The sequence below is a fragment of the Hylobates moloch genome, unplaced genomic scaffold (genome assembly GCF_009828535.3).
Source record: "Hylobates moloch isolate HMO894 unplaced genomic scaffold, HMol_V3 SCAFFOLD_14, whole genome shotgun sequence".
In the NCBI taxonomy this organism is placed as follows: Eukaryota; Metazoa; Chordata; class Mammalia; order Primates; family Hylobatidae; genus Hylobates; species Hylobates moloch.
Genome location: NW_026652289.1, coordinates 63,923,637 through 63,940,575, shown reverse-complemented (window position 1 = coordinate 63,940,575; position 16,939 = coordinate 63,923,637). Strand labels below are relative to the sequence as shown.

The 16,939-nt window shown below is 49.7% G+C and overlaps 1 protein-coding gene across 7 annotated transcripts in view; it reads left to right on the top strand.

The window, feature by feature from the left end:
* The window catches only part of ANKDD1A (ankyrin repeat and death domain containing 1A), a 47,479-nt gene that overhangs the window by 11,712 nt on the left and 18,828 nt on the right, over positions 1–16,939 (top strand). For 3 of the 7 annotated variants that reach the window (XM_032176173.2, XM_032176175.2, XM_058427239.1), the window contains 7 exons: positions 520–618; positions 5,001–5,099; positions 9,488–9,592; positions 10,323–10,421; positions 14,468–14,566; positions 15,131–15,229; positions 16,777–16,851. In XM_032176173.2, coding sequence (XP_032032064.1) covers positions 520–618; positions 5,001–5,099; positions 9,488–9,592; positions 10,323–10,421; positions 14,468–14,566; positions 15,131–15,229; positions 16,777–16,851 — 675 coding nt within the window. Of the gene's footprint in view, positions 1–519; positions 619–2,618; positions 3,059–5,000; positions 5,100–9,456; positions 9,593–10,322; positions 10,422–14,467; positions 14,567–15,130; positions 15,230–16,776; positions 16,852–16,939 lie in introns of those variants that run through there. The other 4 variants (XM_032176180.2, XM_032176176.2, XM_058427240.1 and 1 more) reach the window with 4 other exon arrangements.

Genomic DNA, 16,939 nt, shown 5'->3' with positions numbered 1-16,939 from the left:
TTATGAACTGCCAAGGTGGTCTGAGAATGAGGTGGTGGGTCAGGCCCCTTCAGCCCCATTCTGAGAGAAGGAAGGGGACAGAACCCAGGCACTCCAGTGCCTCTCAGGGACTTGGAGGACAATCCTTGGCCACATGGGGCTTTCCAGCAGGGGGAACAGCAGGAAAAGGCCTAGAGGTGGGAAGCTGCTTGGCATTTCTGAGAAGCAGTGGTGGGCAGTGCCAGACTATGCAGCGCCTCATCATCCCCAAGGTTAGGAGTTTATCCTGAGAGCCATGAGAAACTGTGAAGAGTTTTAGATGGGGACAGATGTGTCCAGTCATTTTACTATGTTGGCGTTGGCTGCCATGTAGGAGAGGAGCATGTGGCAGAATGGGGCTGGGTCCCCTGCCAGCTGGGGACCAGAGCCAGCAAAGACCCTTCCAGCCTGCAGACCAGCTGTCCTGGGGGAGGGTGTGGGAGGTGGTCCAGGCAGCCAGGTGGCAGCGGCACCTGACAAGTGTCATCTCCCTCCGGGCAGGTGGGCAGGGTGGCCCTGCACTGGGCTGCAGGTGCAGGGCACGAGCAGGCTGTGCGTCTGCTTCTGGAGCACGAGGCTGCTGTGGACGAGGAGGATGCGGTAGGGGCCCTCACAGAGGCATGTCTGTGTGTACGTGTCTGTCTATCTGTCTGTCTCAGGGTGGGGCACTGGAGATCTCTCTGGGTCTATGAGCCGGTTGACGAGATTGCTGCTAATATGCAGACATTCAGGTGGAGGGTGGCAGGGAGTCAAAGGCTTCAGGCGCCAGGGACACTGCACTGATTCCGTTTTCCTCCTCAACAGTAATGAAGAGCTCTCCACTTTCAAGGGTCTTTCAGTTCTCAGAGAGTCTTTTCAGTCCCTCATGATACCATGTGAACAGGGAGAGGGCTGTAGAACAGATAATTGGGTGGATTGATAGAGGCCTGATTAGCAAAAGCACCAGGAGGAAAGTCTCTCATGATATGCCACAGGGCTCTGCCCTGGCTAACACTTCAATCAAAGTCTTGGATAAAGACTAATAATAGTCTTAGTTAACCAATTGGCAGGCAGTGTGTTGCTGAGAGAGAGCACTGATGAGTAATGGGGTCTGTAAAATTATCTCTACAGATTTGGGAAAAAGGCTGAATCTAATAATGACATTTGAAAGGGATACACTTATGGCTTTGTCTACATTTAAATTAAAGCACCTGGGCACAATGGCTCACGCCTGTAATCTCAGCACTTTGGGAGGCCAAGTGGGTGGATCACTTGATCCTGGGAGTTTGGGACGAGCCTGGGCAACATGGCGAAACTCCGTCTCTACCAAAAAATACAAAAATTAGCCAGTCTCATAACCTGGTGTCTAAATAAATAAATAGATAAAAATTTTAAAATAAAAAATAAAACCATAAACTTCCGTGCAGCGACTTGGTTGTCCATGAAAACAATTTTCTTTGTTCCGGCTTCTCTCTGCTCCCAGGCCTCACTATGTGGGGGCTTGATTACTAGTTAGGGTTGAGGTGAGGCAGCAACCCGTACCTCCCCATTCCCCAGTCCTGTCTCCTCCCTGTACCTGCTTAGGCCTCATTTAGGGATGCCTTTAGGAGCAGAACGTCTAGGATCCTTAGTCTGAGATCCCCGGTAAAACACTAGAGCCTTTTGCATCAACTCTTTATACCCACAAAGACCCCCGCTATCACCACTGTGCTGTTACTTCTTCCTTCGGGGCTTTAATGAGAAAAGAAGCTATGAGGGAGAACAGTAAGAGGGGACCCTTTTAGAAATCCTCCGTGTTGGCCGGGCGTGGTGGCTCACACCAGTAATCCCAGCACTTTGGGAGGCCAAGGCAGGAGGATCATCTGAGGTCAGGAGTTTGAGACCAGCCTGGCCAACATGTTGAAACCCAGTCTCTACTAAAAATACAAAAATTTGCTGGGTGTGGTGGCGCACACCTGTGATCCCAGCTACGGGGGAGGCTGAGGCAGGAGAATTGCTGGAACCTGGGAGACGGAGGTTGCCGTGAGCCAAGATTGCAGCACTGCACTCCAACCTGGGTGACAAAGCGAGACTCCGTCTCAAAAAAAAAAAAAAAAAAAGAATCCTCTGTTTCTTTTGCAAATGGCAATAAGTAACCTTTTGAAAAATAAGACAGCCTGGTGGGCTTGCCTGCCGTAGTAATGCGGTTTGGGAAATACTGGAGAAGGGAAATCCTGTTGTTGGAGGAAAGTCTCTAGTGATATGCCACAGGACTCTGGCCTGGACAGTTCCTAGGAACTATGTATGTGGGGAAAGCTGGTATAGGACTGTGACACATCCCAAGGGTCCCCACTGTCAGGAGGCTCTGGCTCCCCTGGCTCTCCCTCCCCCAGTCCTGAGCCTTCACCCTTTTTATTCCCGAGCGCCTGTGGACTCCTTCCCCTTGACTCTGCCCGTGCTTGTTCTTTTTCTTTCCTCCTGCAGCCAGCCCACAGTTGCTGGCCTCTTTGGCTCTAGTTAAGGCCAGCTGTAGACCCTCATTTGTTTTTTGTTTTGTTTGATAATTTTTAATTAAAAAAATATGCCCCCATCTTGGATGATAGACCCTCATTTAAGGCTCTATGCGAGGTCCAACACCTTCCGTAGGATTTCATGAGAAAGAACTTAAATGCTTGTGGTCCCTGCTGGCTCTTGCTTCCAGCTTCTGGTTAACTTTTGGCATTCTCTTGAAATTTTGCAAATAGTCCTTTGACTCCACCCTGGCATCATCCCAAACATGGTACCTCTCCCCAGTTTCCAGGGACTCCATTCACAGAAGGCTTGTGGTGTGGTTTTCCAAACTGGGAAATAGAGGAGACCTACATTACACATGAAAACAATGTAAAAATCCTAAAAACCCCTCTTTGACATTCTGTTCTTTAAAGGCCCTTGGTCCTTTCCTTGCCTTGGCCCCAGCCTCTGCTTCCCTCCTCTCTCCAGTGCTGTCCTTGTTTGCATCACCCCGCTCCTGCCTCCAGATTCCCGCCTGTTTCTAAAGCAAAGCAGTGCAACTCTCTTTGGATGCTCGGGAGCCTGCTAATCAGTGAGTTCCCTCTGAGTTTCACCTTTTGCCTCAACCCTTTCTCAAGGCTTTTACCCAAACACAGTTCCCTCCCTAAGAGAAATTCTGGTGCCAGCCGCTAAGACCCCTTTTGTTCGTACCCTCACAAAGGCTCCTGGTGGAGCCACACCCAAGGAGGCACTGCAAAAAACCATTCCCAGGATCTGGATGGCTCTAGATGTATCCCCGGAGCTGAGTTTGGAGGCCTGGGGTTGCTCTTCACAGAGAAGAAAAGACTCCAGGGAGGTGGGGGAAGTGCAGACCCCTACTGCAGTGGAGGTCAGTGAAGGGACTCGGGACCCTGGAGCACAGTGCAGATGTGAAGGAAGAGCACCCTGCAAATAGGCGTGGGGCTGCCCTGAGTGGAGGCATAGACATGTTTTCAGTTGCTCCAGAGAGTTGGTAGGATGGAAATTGCAGGAGTGCAGATTTCAATAGAGCTCGAGGAGGCATTTCTAACAGAAGCCAGTGTTTGACTGCGCAGGGATGTCTCTTGAGGTGGTGTGGTGCTGAAGACAAGCTATCTGCCTTGAAGATATTCTATGGGATATTTATTTATTTATTTATTTTTGAGACAGGCTCTCACTCCATCGCCCAGGCTGGAGTGCAGTGGTACAATTTTGGCTCAGCATAACCTTTGCCTCCTGGGTTCAAATGATCCTCTCATTTCAGTCTCTCAAGTAGCTGGGACTACAGACATGTACCACCATGCCCAGCTAATTATTTTTTTTATAGAGACAGGTCTCATTATATTGCCCAGGCTGGTCTTGAACTCCTGGGCTCAAGCGATCCTCCCACCTTGGTCCCTCCCAAAGTGTTGAGATTACAGGCATGAGCCACCATGCCCAGCCTCTGTGGGAGATTTAAACAGTCCATTCTTAAACACCAGTCCAGGATAAGGTCTTCACCAGTCATAGCAAATCAGAAAACAGGGACAATGTATTTTTCATGAAGCTACATTTGTTTTTTATCTTTGTTTGTTTGTTTGTTTTTGAGACAGGGTTTCACTCTGTCACCAAGGCTGGAGTGCAGTGGTGCGATCACAGCTCATTGCAGCCTCTACCTCCTGGGCTCAAGTGATCCTCCCACCTCAGCCTCCTGAGTAGCTGGGACCACAGGAGTGTGCCTCCATGCCTGGCTTATTTTTAAGAAAATGTCTGTAGAGATGGGAGTCCCCCTATTTTGCCCAGTCTGGTTTCAAACTCCTGGGCTCAAGTGATCCTCATCTCAGAGTGTTGGGATTACAGATGTGAACCACCACGCCCAGTTATGAAGCTTTATTTGTCAAGAATATATTCTGAGATTGGTTCCTTATAAATTTTTTCTTTTAAAATGGTCTTTCTTTATGAAATGATGATGAGAGTAAATGGCAGCTGTTTTTTTTTTTTGTTTGTTTTGGGACGAAGTCTCACTCTGTCGCTCAGGCTGGAGTGCAGTGGCGCGATCTCACTTCACTGCAACCTCCGCCTCCTGGGTTCAAGTGATTCTCCTGCCTCAACCTCCCAAGTAGCTGGGATTACAGGTGCCCACCACCACGCTTGGCTAATTTTTGTATTTTTCGTAGAGACGGGGTTTCATCATATTGGCCAGGCTGGTCTTGAACTCCTGACCTCCTGTGATCCTCCTGCCTCAGCCTCCCAAAGTGCTGGGATTACAGGCGTGAGCCACCAAGCCTGGCCGGCAGCTGTTTTATTTTTAAGTTTCATTTAGCAAAAAATAAAATTAAAAAGTTTGCAACAGTACATCAGCCTCTATTTAAAAAAAAAAATCTTGGTCTTTAAATTCCTAAAGCTTGGAGCTCCCTGGACTAAGTGGCACTTATAGTTCCTTCTGGTTGTATGGTTTAGTCATAAGGCACAGGGCCTGGCTGGCACAGCCACGCCTTCCCACATTCTTCTCACCTCCTCTATGTCCTCTCCCCTAGTTTGGGATGAACGCGCTTCTCCTGTCTGCCTGGTTCGGCCACTTACGAATCCTCCAGATCTTGGTAAACTCAGGGGCCAAAATCCACTGTGAGAGCAAGGTAAGGCCTCAGCTGGTAGACCCCTGTCCCCTCAGCTCCCCCGGCCCTGGATGCACAGGTCTCCCCCGACCTCTGTCCCCCACCCCTGCTTGCCCCTCCTGCCTCTGCCTGTCCCTCTTTCATCTGATCTCCCCCACCTCCCTTTACATTTCAGCGAGTTGGGAGGGTTCCCAGCCCTCTGGCTGGCCTTCTTATTTACAAGACAGAGATCAAAGTAACTCCCTCAGAGGGTAGTTAGGAAAATTAAATGAGAAGGAGGTGAGGTCTCCTTCACCCTCCTGCCAGGCCCTGTACCCCTTGTGCTCAGTGCAGTGGGGTGAAAGGAGCAAAGCATCATTTACCAAGTGTGGTATGGTGGGCGAGTTTCTCTATCAGCCTGCACTGGGATTTGAGGGAGCAGGGCCCCAGCAAGTGAGAGTGCCCGGAATTCCTCCACTGGTGTCTCACCTTTTAGGGTGTCAGTGGCCCATAGGAAAATGTAAACATTTCTGGGCCAAATCCCTCAGCCAGGAGTTCTCACATGGGTTCTTGGAGAAAATTCAGAGGACCTATGAACTTGGATTGGAAAAAAGTACGTATTTATTTTGGCTAACTTCTTGAAAATTTAGCATTTTTTTCTCCTTCTTTCTTTCTCTCTCTCTCTCTCTCTTTCTTTCTTTCTTTCGAGATGGAGTCTTGCTGTGTCACCCAGGCTGGAGTGCAGTGGCGTGATCTCAGCTCACTGCAACCTCCGCCTACTGGGTTCAAGCAATTCTCTTGCCTCAGCCCCCAGCGTAGCTGGGACTATAGGCGCATGCCACCACGCCCGGCTAATTAGCATTTTTTCAATCATGAATGTAGGTAATATTAGTACTTGTGACTTTGTCACTAATAGGAAATGTAGCTATTTTCATATCACATGAAAGTTTTTGCAGTTATCTTAAAATACTCCTTACACTTATCATTACATTGAAATTATGGCAGTGATTAGATCCTTCACTAGATCTTGTTGTTTAACGGGTCAGTAAGGAAGCACATATGTTACTAGATCGAAAACTTGGTTTGTAATATTTTGCTAACTTAATTTCAATATAGTTGGTTTCCTTTTATGGTAGGCAGAATAATGGCACTCCAAAGATGTCCATATCCTAATCCCTAGAACCTCTGAACCCCCCAGAACCTAACACGCCAATAGGAATTTGTTGAGTGTGATGTGATGTGTATGAGGTGTGATGAAGGAGGCAGGGCTGGAGTGATGCGAGCCACTAGCCAAGGAATTCAGGCAGCTTCTAGAAGCTGGAAAAGGCCAGGAAGTGGATTTTCCCCAAGAGCTTCCAGAAGAAACACAGCATTGCCAACCCAATTTAGACTTCTGACCTCCAGTATTGTAAAATAGTAAATTTGTGCTGTTTTATGCCGTGAAGCTTATGGTAATTTGTTATAGCAGCAATAGGAAACTAACACTCCATTGTAAGCCTGTGTATTTGATTAATTTTTTTCCTGTATAATTTTTTTTTTTGCATTTAAGTAAATATTCTGAGAAGAGGTCTATAGGCTTCACCAGATGTAAAAGGGTTGTGGCACATAAGAGATCTGTCTCATGCCGTTGTTAGGATCCTGTTGGCAGTAGTGGGAGTGCCTGAAAGCATTTGGGTTGGAAAATCCATCCCAGAGAACCATGCCCCTATGTGGTGAGTCACAAGATGTGAGCTGGAGTGTGGGAGGGAGGGGCCAGCAGGAGGGTGCCCTGTGAATACACTTAGGTTCAAGCTTAGGGTTCTGCTGTCTGGTCCTGCCAGCCTGGCCTGGCTTGGCCTTGGAAGGGCTCAGTGGCCCTGGGGAATCCAGTGCTGTCTTGATGGAGTATACTATAAATAGAGTTGTGAATGAGCCTCCATGTTCTAGAATGAGGGAGGCGGGGTCTTGGGTGTATATGGAGGGTGAGGTTCTGAGTCATGGACTCTTCTAGTTAAGCAGATCCCCTCTATATTCGATTTCTGTTTTTGGCAACAAATCACTCTAAAATTTAAAAGTAACGAATCTGAAAGTAATGATATATTATTTTCCACAATTCTGTGGTTGGCGGGCAGTTCCTGTGGCCTTGCCTGGGCTCACCTACGAGGCTGCAGTCAGCAGGTGGGTGGGCTGGGGGCTGGCTGGCCCTGGAGGGTCTCACTCACATGTCTGGAGCCTCTGCAGTAAGGGTTGGAACATCTGGGATGGTGCGGCTGGTTTCTCCAGGTGGCCACTGATCCTTAGGGAGTTCAGCCTAGACTTCCTCATGTGTCTGCCTCAGGACAGCAAAAGAGCCAGAGCAGAATTGGCAAGGGCTCTAGAGGACAAGGCTGGAAAGCCACGTGGTATCACCTCCATTACATTCAAAAGCCCATCACAGGACCAGTGTAGATTCTCAGTGAGAAGAGTAGCACGATCCTGGGGTGTGCTTCCAAGGGCAGGACGAATAGATGCAGCCAGCTTTGCAAATGATAGACCCCACTCTTCCTTTCAACCTCTTGTTCAAGGTCATCCCCAAAGGGATTCATCCTACCTGTAGATGCCACAGGCCCAGTCCTGCTTCTGCCCTGAAGCTTTCTCCTTTCCCTGTTGTTTATGTAGCTCTACCTTGCCAGGCATTGGTGATATTTACAGTTTTACTAAACTATAGACTACAATAAGATTTCAGCAGTTTTTCCATTAATATTCTATAATGCTTTAGTCATTTTGTCTCCTTAGTCTCTTCCAATCTTGTGATGATTTCTTCGTTTTTCCTTGTTTTCCATGACCTTAACCCTTTTGGAGACTAGTAGCCAAGTATTTTGTGGAATGTCCTTCAATTTGGGTTTGTCTCATGTTTTCCTCATGAAAATCATCAGTCCAGGGCTATGGAATTTGGGAAGAACACAAGAGGGAAGTGCCCTTCTCATCCCTTCATATCAAGGGGTCCATGATACCAACATGAAATACACACATTGGGCCGGGCATGGTGGCTCATGCCTGTAATCCCAGCACTTCGGGAGGCCGAGGCAGGCAGATTGCCTGAGTTCGGGAGTTCGAAACCAGCCTAGGCAACATGGCGAAACCCCGTCTCTACTAAAAATACAAAAAATTAGCCAGGCGTGGTGGTGGCTGCCTGTAATCCCAGCTACTCGGGAGGCTGAAGCAGGAGAATTGCTTGAACCCAGGAGGTGGAGGTTGCAGTGAGCCGAGATCGTGCCACTGCACTCTAGCCTAGGAGACAGAGTGAGACTCCGACTCAAAAAAAAAAAAAAAAAAAAGAAATACACATATTGAAAATTTATATTCGCCGGGCGCGGTGGCTCAAGCCTGTAATCCCAGCACTTTGGGAGGCCGAGGCGGGTGGATCACAAGGTCAGGAGATCGAGACCATCCTGGCTAACACGGTGAAACCCCGTCTCTACTAAAAATACAAAAAATTAGCCGGGCGTGTTGGCGGGCGCCTGTAGTCCCAGCTACTCGGGAGGCTGAGGCAGGAGAATGGCGTGAACCCGGGAGGCGGAGCTTGCAGTGAGCCGAGATCGCGCCACTGCACTCCAGCCTGGGGGACAGAGAAAGACTCCGTCTCAAAAAAAAAAAAAAAAAAAAAAAAAGAAAATTTATATTCACTGAGATTTGACCACTGTCAAGATGTAAAACACCGTTCTACTGATTTTTATGACCCACTGATGGATTGCAAACAGGACTTCAAATAATCTGACCTTAATACAAGGCAGGAGTAGAAGCTCTGGGGCATAAACATAGTATTTGCAAGTCTCCCTCCTTTTGCTTCTAGGCCCCAGAGACCTTCTTCCTGTCCACCCCCAACCCAGGCCACTTCCCTCTACTCCCTGCAGATGACATCTGCTCTTAATCTGCCCTAGAAGGTGAGGAGGTCACTTCCTAGTGACATACACTGGTCACTTGGTCACCTGCTTCTTCATTAGCAGCTGTATCAAGGGAGGCAGATATCTAGAACCTTCTTAACTGTTCTGGAGGCTACTAGTGCTATACGACCTCACCATACATGTTTGAATTAATTTTCAGTTGATAAAATACTTTTCCTGTAGGTCCAGTCCTCTCAACCACCCGCTGAAGTGGTCAGGGATTATGATGCTAGTTTGTCCTGTGTGAAAGTGGAGGCTCAGAGAGGTGGAGGTAACTGGCCCGAGACTCCGGAGCTGAGGGGTGCTGGAGTTGGCATTTGAATTTTGGCATCCCGACTCCTGCCAGCCCCCCTGAGGCTAAGTGGGCAGCAGAGTGGGTTATCCCTGGGGTCCATTCATCATTTATGTTGTTGTATCCATGGGGAGGCTGTGTTCTGGGTCCCGAACACTCGCTGTTTGGGAGACTGGCAGTGTGTGAAAAGGGCCTCCCTTCACAGACTGCAGGGACCCTCCTGCACTTGTTTCCAGGATGGCCTGACCTTACTGCACTGCGCAGCCCAAAAAGGCCATGTGCCTGTGCTGGCGTTCATAATGGAGGACCTGGAGGATGTGGCCCTGGACCACGTAGACAAGGTGAGAGTGCCTCAGGGCTACTCATCATTCCCATTGGGCGCAGGGCTCCTGGGGCCACTCTTGCCCACTGGGCTTACCACATTCCTTGGGTGCATCCTATGATCTGTGGGCATATTGCACCTGGCCTGGGGAGCCGCTGGTTGGGAAGAGGTGTTGGGGCACAAACGAGCAGAATACAAGCAGAACACAGTCAGTTGCTGCAGAGAGGCCCAGATCAAGGACTAGGTGGGTTAGAAAAGCAAGCCATTGCTTCTGCTTCCTGGAGGAGGTGGCATTTTGTAAATAAACTGGATTTGTGGGTAAGATTGGAAATCAGGGGTTGGAGGGGGCACCAAATGGAAGAGTGAGGCTTGTGGGAGCTTTAGTGACAGGAAAGGGCTCTCGTGTGAGTTCTGAGGGACTGGAGTCTTAGGAGGGAAGGTCTGATGGGTGGTTGGGGGTCCCTCTGGCAATCTCAACTCCCATCCTCAAGAATCTGTTTATTCATTAGGCAGCAAGGAGCCACCTAAGGGCTTCAGCCAGGGAGGGACCCCAGCAAGTGGCTCTTGTTGGGAAGTTGGGTCTGGGCTTTCCAGGCAGAGTGTGGGGAGGCAAGGGGAGAGGACAGTGTCTGGGGCAGGAGAGGCCACTGCAAAGCCAGAGTGGTTGGGGAACAGAGGCCAGGTGGGCAGAGGCAGGTATGCCCACTGACAGAGTGAGGAAGGCTCACACCACTTCTCCTCCTGGCCAGCTGGGGAGGACGGCGTTTCACAGGGCAGCTGAGCACGGGCAGCTGGATGCTCTGGACTTCCTCGTGGGCTCTGGCTGTGACCACAGTGTCAAAGACAAGGTACTGTGTCCGTGAGGCTCTGGGATCCTGACCAGGGTGCAAAACTTGCCACCTTCCAGGCTCTGGCTCCTCACCTGTGTCCACGTCCGACTCCCATTGTTTTGTGCTGGAGGCCGTGTGGCCCAAAGATGAGAGCGTATTTAGTGTTCATCCAGCAGGCCCTTCACCAGCATGTGCTATGGGCCAGCCCTGTGCTACAGGTTGGTGGCATAAAGATGCCCAAGACACCGTTTCTTACTCGAGGAACTCAGTGCCACAGTCATAGTAAGGATTTCTGATCTGACATGGCTGGCCAGGGTGGCGGACCTGGAGGGTTGGTAGTGCTGCCTGGAGTGGGTTGAGCAGGGCTGTGATCTACTGGGGTTGTCTGTTGTTGGCAGATGTGGGGAAGTGTTAGGGGGTGGTAGCCACACATCTGCTCGACTATGGTTATGGCAGGAATAGGTTGGGAGCATGGGGGAGGGAGCATATCATTCAGGGCTTATGAGCAAGATTTCACCAATCTGAGAAGGGGTAAGGGACGGGGACTGGAGGGTCTACCCTGCAAATGACTCTTATCATTGGACCCTTGTGAATCATTAGGCAAAATATTTTTTTTTTTTTTTTGAGACGGATCTCGTCTTGCCAGGTGAGTGCAATGCCTGTATCGGTCACTGCAACTCCCCCCTGGTTCACACCATTCTCCTGCCTCAGCCTCCGAGTACTGGACTATAGGCCCCCACCACACCCGGCTAATTTTTTGTATTTTAGTAGAGAGGGTTTCACTGTGTTACCAGGATGGTTTGATCTCTGACCTCATGATCCACCTGCCTCAGCCTCCAAAATCGGGATTACATCTAAGCCATCATCCCGCCTGTTACACAATTTTTTTTTTTTTTTTTTTTTTTTTTTTTTTTTGAGACAGAGTTTGTCTGTCACCCAGGCTGGAAGTGGCGCTCCGCCTCCTGGGTTCACGCCATTCTCCTGCCTCAGCCTCTCCGAGTAGCTGGGACTACAGGCGCCCGCCACCACGTCCGGCTAATTTTTTTTTTGTATTTTTAGTAGAGACGGGGTTTCTACTAAACCCTGTCGTGATCCGCCCGCCTCGGCCTCCCAAAGTGCTGGGATTACAAGTGTGAGCCACCGCGCCCGGCCCGTTACAGCAAATTCTAAATGATGCCTCCAACAAAGAGATTAACTCCATTATTAATCTTCTGGTTAATGTGGTTGGCCAGGATAGAGGGAGTTCTGTGTATAATGAAGTGATAGAGAGCTCACACACAAATGCACTGCAGGGTCTTGGAACTTGAAGGCGTCTGAATTCAGCCTTCTCGTTTTACAGCTGTGGAAACTGATGCCCAGAGTCACACAGTAAGACACAGATAGAGCTGGATTTGGAAGCAGCATCCTAATGCATAAAGCTGTCTTTCTCCCCTTGCCAGGCTGCCTCCTGGGTTGGACCACCTTGGGTTCTGCACTGAGTCCATCCATACTCATCCTTTTGGGCTGAGCAGGTCCTGCCCTGTGCAAGGCACTGGGCCAGGAACTGGGCATACAGAGTGGGGAGGGCAGTGCCTGCCAGGACTGGCTAACCCAAGAGGCAAAATGATCACACCTCAGGGCCCCAGGAGAGCATGAGCACCAAGAACAGAGAAAGACAAAATACAGCTTTGATGAACTTCTCCAGAATCTTGCAATCAGAAATTTTGCAAAGAAGCTTTTAAAATTGCATACCCCTGTTAAGTTTTGTGTTTTCAGAATGGGAGTGTTTTCATTTTCAGTTTCATCTGGGGAGGGGGGCACAGTAAGTTTTTCAATGCCTGATAAGGGGGATAGGCCTCTTAGAGTCAATGACAACACAGGTCACTCCATGTGTACTCTAGAATGCTAGGGGGGCTTTGAGAGCCCAGAGAGAGCTATTAACTCTGCTTGGAAGGGCGAAGTGCTTCTGTCAAGACCTCACAGAAGTGGAGATGCTGGACATCCCCAAGGTGGAGGGGAGAGGGCCCCGAGCCCACGCCAAGGCTGCCTTCTGCCCAGCTCTCCTGTCTCTGAGCCCCCTGCCCTGCCCAGGGAAGTGCGAGTGCCTGTCAGGCATCCATGTGTGCCACTTGCAGCTTCAAATGGCAGGACATGGATATTTATAACCCAGAAGGAAGAAGAAAGCCCCGCCATGGTCTCTACACCCTGCTAACTGGGGGCATGTTTTGACCCTTCATGGTTCACCTGCTTCCTGCGTGTCTCTGAACACAGAGATTTCATGCTGTGATTGCATTTCCCACCGCTTGTCCTGGCTCGCAGCAGCCAGCCTACAGGCTACAGGCTGCAGAGAAGCTGGCAAGGAGAGAAAAACAAAGCTGTTGAGGGCTTTTTAACATTATTTTAAAATTTTATTATTTTTAGCTGAATTCAATTTTTTTTTTTGAGACAAAATCTTACTCTGTTGCCCAGGCTGGAGTGTAGTGGCATAATCACAGCTCATTGCAGCCTCAACTTCCCATGCTCAAGCAATCCTCCTGCCTCAGTCTCTCCAGTATCTGGAACTACAGGCACGCACCACCGCATCTGGCTAATTTTTGTATTTTTTGTAGAGACGGAGTCTCACTATATTGCCCAGGCTGGAATTCCTGGGCTCAAGCTATCTATCTGCCCACCTCAGCCTCCCAAAGTGCTGGGATTACAGGTGTGAGGCACTGTGCCCGGCAGGGGGATCCCTTTAAAGGACAACCCCAAGCAGGCTGACCTCAGCAGGGGCCACTTCTGATACAAAGTACGTTGCGCCCTCTGCCCTGCCCAATGCAGCTGCTTCTCTTGGCTATGTCACTGTCACCTTTAGACTTTCCAAGTGCAAAGCAACTACCAGTCCTCTGGCCCTCAAGTTCCAGGGACACATGTCAAGCTTTCCACATGATCACCTGAAGACCCTCCTACATTATTGACTCATTGAACAAATATCTACTGAGTGTTGGCCATGTGCCCCAGGCCCTATTCTAGGCACTTAAGGAAACTTCAGAGAACAAAATAGATGCCCCTGTGGTGCTTATGTTCCAGCAAGAAGGGTCAGACACATGGAACCAACCCAAATGCCCATCAGTGATAGACCGATAGATAAAGAAAATGTGGCACATATACACCATGGAATACTATGCAGCCATAAAAAGGAATGAGATCGTGTCCTTTGCAGGGACATGGCTGAAGCTGGGAACCATCATCCTCAGCAAACTATCACAGGAACAGAAAAACAAACACTGCATGGTCTCCCTCATAAGTGGGAGCTGAATAATGAGAACCACATGGACACAGGGAGGGGGACAACACACACCAGGGCCTGTTGGGGGGGGGGGGCAAAGGGAGGGAGAGCATCAGGACAAATAGCTAATGCATGCAGTGCTTAATACCTAGGTGACAGGTTGATGGGTGCAGCAAAGCACCAGTGCACACGTTTACCTATGTAACAAACCTGCACGTTCTGCACATGTATCCCAGAACTTAAAGTAAAATTAAAAAAAAAAAAAAAAGAGTCAGACAATAAACACTAAGCACTCAGCCAGTGACAGAATGTGTTAGCAGGCGATCCGTGCAGTGGGGAAAGGAAAAGCAGGGCCCGAAAATAGGCTCGGGAGGACGGAGGTGGTGTTTGTAGTTTCAGTGTGGCCCGGGCAGGCCATGCTACTCAATGAGAAACTAACGTCTCAAGCAAAGATTTGAGGGAGGCAGGTGACTGAGCCAAGCAGCTGCCTGGAACAGCCTGAGCTCGGGGGAGAGTTGCTGGGGCCTTGAGCAGTGAGAAGAGATAGATCTGGGGGAACCGAGGAGGGACTGGCTTCAGATGGGCACGTGGAAAGTAGAATTGGATTTGTTTAATTTTTAAGCAATGTGCCTGCCTTGAAGTATAAGGAAAGAAAGACCAGGGCTTGGCCCTTGAATCTGCCCCTGGTTATAGTATTTGGCCCAGTTGTCAGGAGCAGGGTGGCACTGACCCAGTGTGCATGGCTGCAGCTCATCACAGGTCTGTGATTCTGGGACTCTCTGGTCTGCTGGCCTCTCAGGAGCCCTTTTTCCTGCAGGAGGGGAACACGGCTCTTCATCTGGCTGCTGGTCGGGGCCATATGGCTGTGCTGCAGCGACTTGTGGACATCGGGCTGGACCTGGAGGAGCAGAATGCGGTGAGTCACCGCCCGGGGATGGCGAGATGCGTGACCCTTGCTTGCTCTCTGCCTTCGAGGAACCTTCACCAGTCCATGGTGAAGTCTAAAGCCAGGAGGCTGAGGGCATGATCTCGAACTGAGAGCCCACCAGGGAAAGACAAGCGGCAGCACTGAACTCCAGGCTTAATGGTGGCACTTGGCATGATGCATCACCAAAGAAGTGAGACAGAGAGTGTGTGTTCAAAGAAGGGAGATGTCACCATGGACAGGATGGTGAAGGAGGGCTTGCTGGAGGCGGAGGAAATAGAGGGGAGGGGCTGAGACAGCCTGACGGGGGCAGAACATGAGCAGAGATGTGGAGCCAGGAGTGACTATGCCATGTGTGTGCTCCACAAGGTGAGGACTTCAAGGGTGGGGCTCATGGGATCACAAACAAGAAAGCTCATTGTTCCCAGGGGCAGGGCAGTGGAGAGCTCAAGGGGCCCTGGGGCCAAGGCACAAGGGGCATCCTCTCACCATGGGATTGGGGGTCACTTGAGTGGGCCTCCCCACCATCCTCATTGCTCTCCTTGTGTGTTGCAGGAAGGTCTGACTGCCCTGCATGCGGCTGCTGAAGGGTCCCACCCTGACTGTGTGCAGCTGCTCCTCAGGGCTGGGAGCACCGTGAACGCCCTCACCCAGGTAGCCAGGCCCTCCCAAGACTGCGGTCTGCTCTTGGCTGCTGAGCCATAGCCGTGTCGGCAGTAACGGCCACAGTGATTCCTGAACCCTGAGTGAAGAGAGGCTTCGAGGCAGCAGGCCAGGTTCTGATCTCGGCTTCTCCACTGCTGAGCCCTGTGACCTGGAGCAAGTTACTTAACCTCTCTGAGCCTTGTTTCCCAACTATAAAGTGCAATGACATTTACTTTTTTACATTGTTGTGAGGATTAAATACCTAACACAGTGCCCAGGACATAATAGGGCCCAACACCTCAACACTTGTTAGTGGTTTTTTTTTTGTTTGTTTTATTTTTTTGAGATGGGTCTTACTCTGTTGCCCAGGCTGAAGTGCAATGGTGTGATCTTGGCTCACTGTAACCTCCGCCTCCTGGATTCAAGCAGTTTTCCTGCCTCAGCTTCCCAAATGGCTGGGACTACAGGCGTGTGCCACCACCCCCGGATCATTTTTGTATTTTTTGGGTAGAGACGGGGTTTCACCATGTTGGCCAGGCTGGTCTTGAACTCCTGACCTCAAGTGATCCACCTGCCTCAGCCTTCCAAAGTGTTGGGATTATAGGCAGGAGCCATTGCACCCGGCCCTGTTAGTGTCTTCTATTTGTTGAGCTCTTGATCATTCACAAAGCCCCTTCATAACTGTTACCTCAGAAAAATTCCACCCATTTTGCAGATGAGAAAACTGGAGCTTTGAGGGCACTTTCTCAGGGTCACAAGCTAGTATGAGGCAAAGCTGAGTCTCAAAAGCCTTTTCCCCTGACTCCAGAGCTCCCACCCACTGATGAAGCTTTTTCCCTGACAGAGCTGGGGCTTGGGGTGTGACCCTGGATGAACCTCTTCTCTCTCCCCTCATTGTACTCATCAATTCCGCCAGTAAAAATTCTCCTCTATGACCTGGAAAGTGGGGTTATGGCCTTTCTTTAGGTAGTGAGTTTGTGTTTTTGCTTTGCTTTTTATTTTTGAATCAGTGAAAAATAACCTTTCTGGCTGGTTGAATGGCTTCAGGTTCTGGAATTCTTGCTTTGTTCTAAATGTCAATAGTATAGCAAAAATATTAATAATAAATAATACAATATAAATAATAATAGCAAAAATACACAGGCAGTTCAAAAACAGAGAATTAAAACGTTATGCTAAAAAATATTTATTTCCCCACTGCTTAATTTGACTGGCTTTGAAAAGAAAAGTAGGCTGGGCAAGGTGGCTTATGCCTGTAACACAGCACTTTGGGAGGCCAAACCTGGAAGATTGCTTGAGTCCTGGAGTTTGAGGCTGCAGTGAGCTATGATTGCACTACTGTACTCCAGCCTCGGCGACAGAGTGAGACCCTGTCTCAAGAAAAAAAAAAAAAAAAAAAAAGAGACTGGGAAGGTTGCACCCAGCTGGGTGGCCATTGGGTGGGGGCTGGAGCTGCTCATCACACCAGGCCTTGTGCTCCAGCCTCAGCTTGCAGTTTCTGGCAGAGGCCACGTTCCATTTCAACACTCCCACCCCTCTCAGAATGTCATCCACAGGGTCTTGGAGGAGGTGCCAAGCCCACGGTGACTGCATTTCCCACCGGGAGATGGACTGAGTCCCACACACCCCAGGTACTCACTCAGCTGGGACTTTAGCAGGGTGGCTAGCTAGTCCTGGTTTGCCCCATACTGTCCTGATTTTAAAATGGAAAGTCCCATA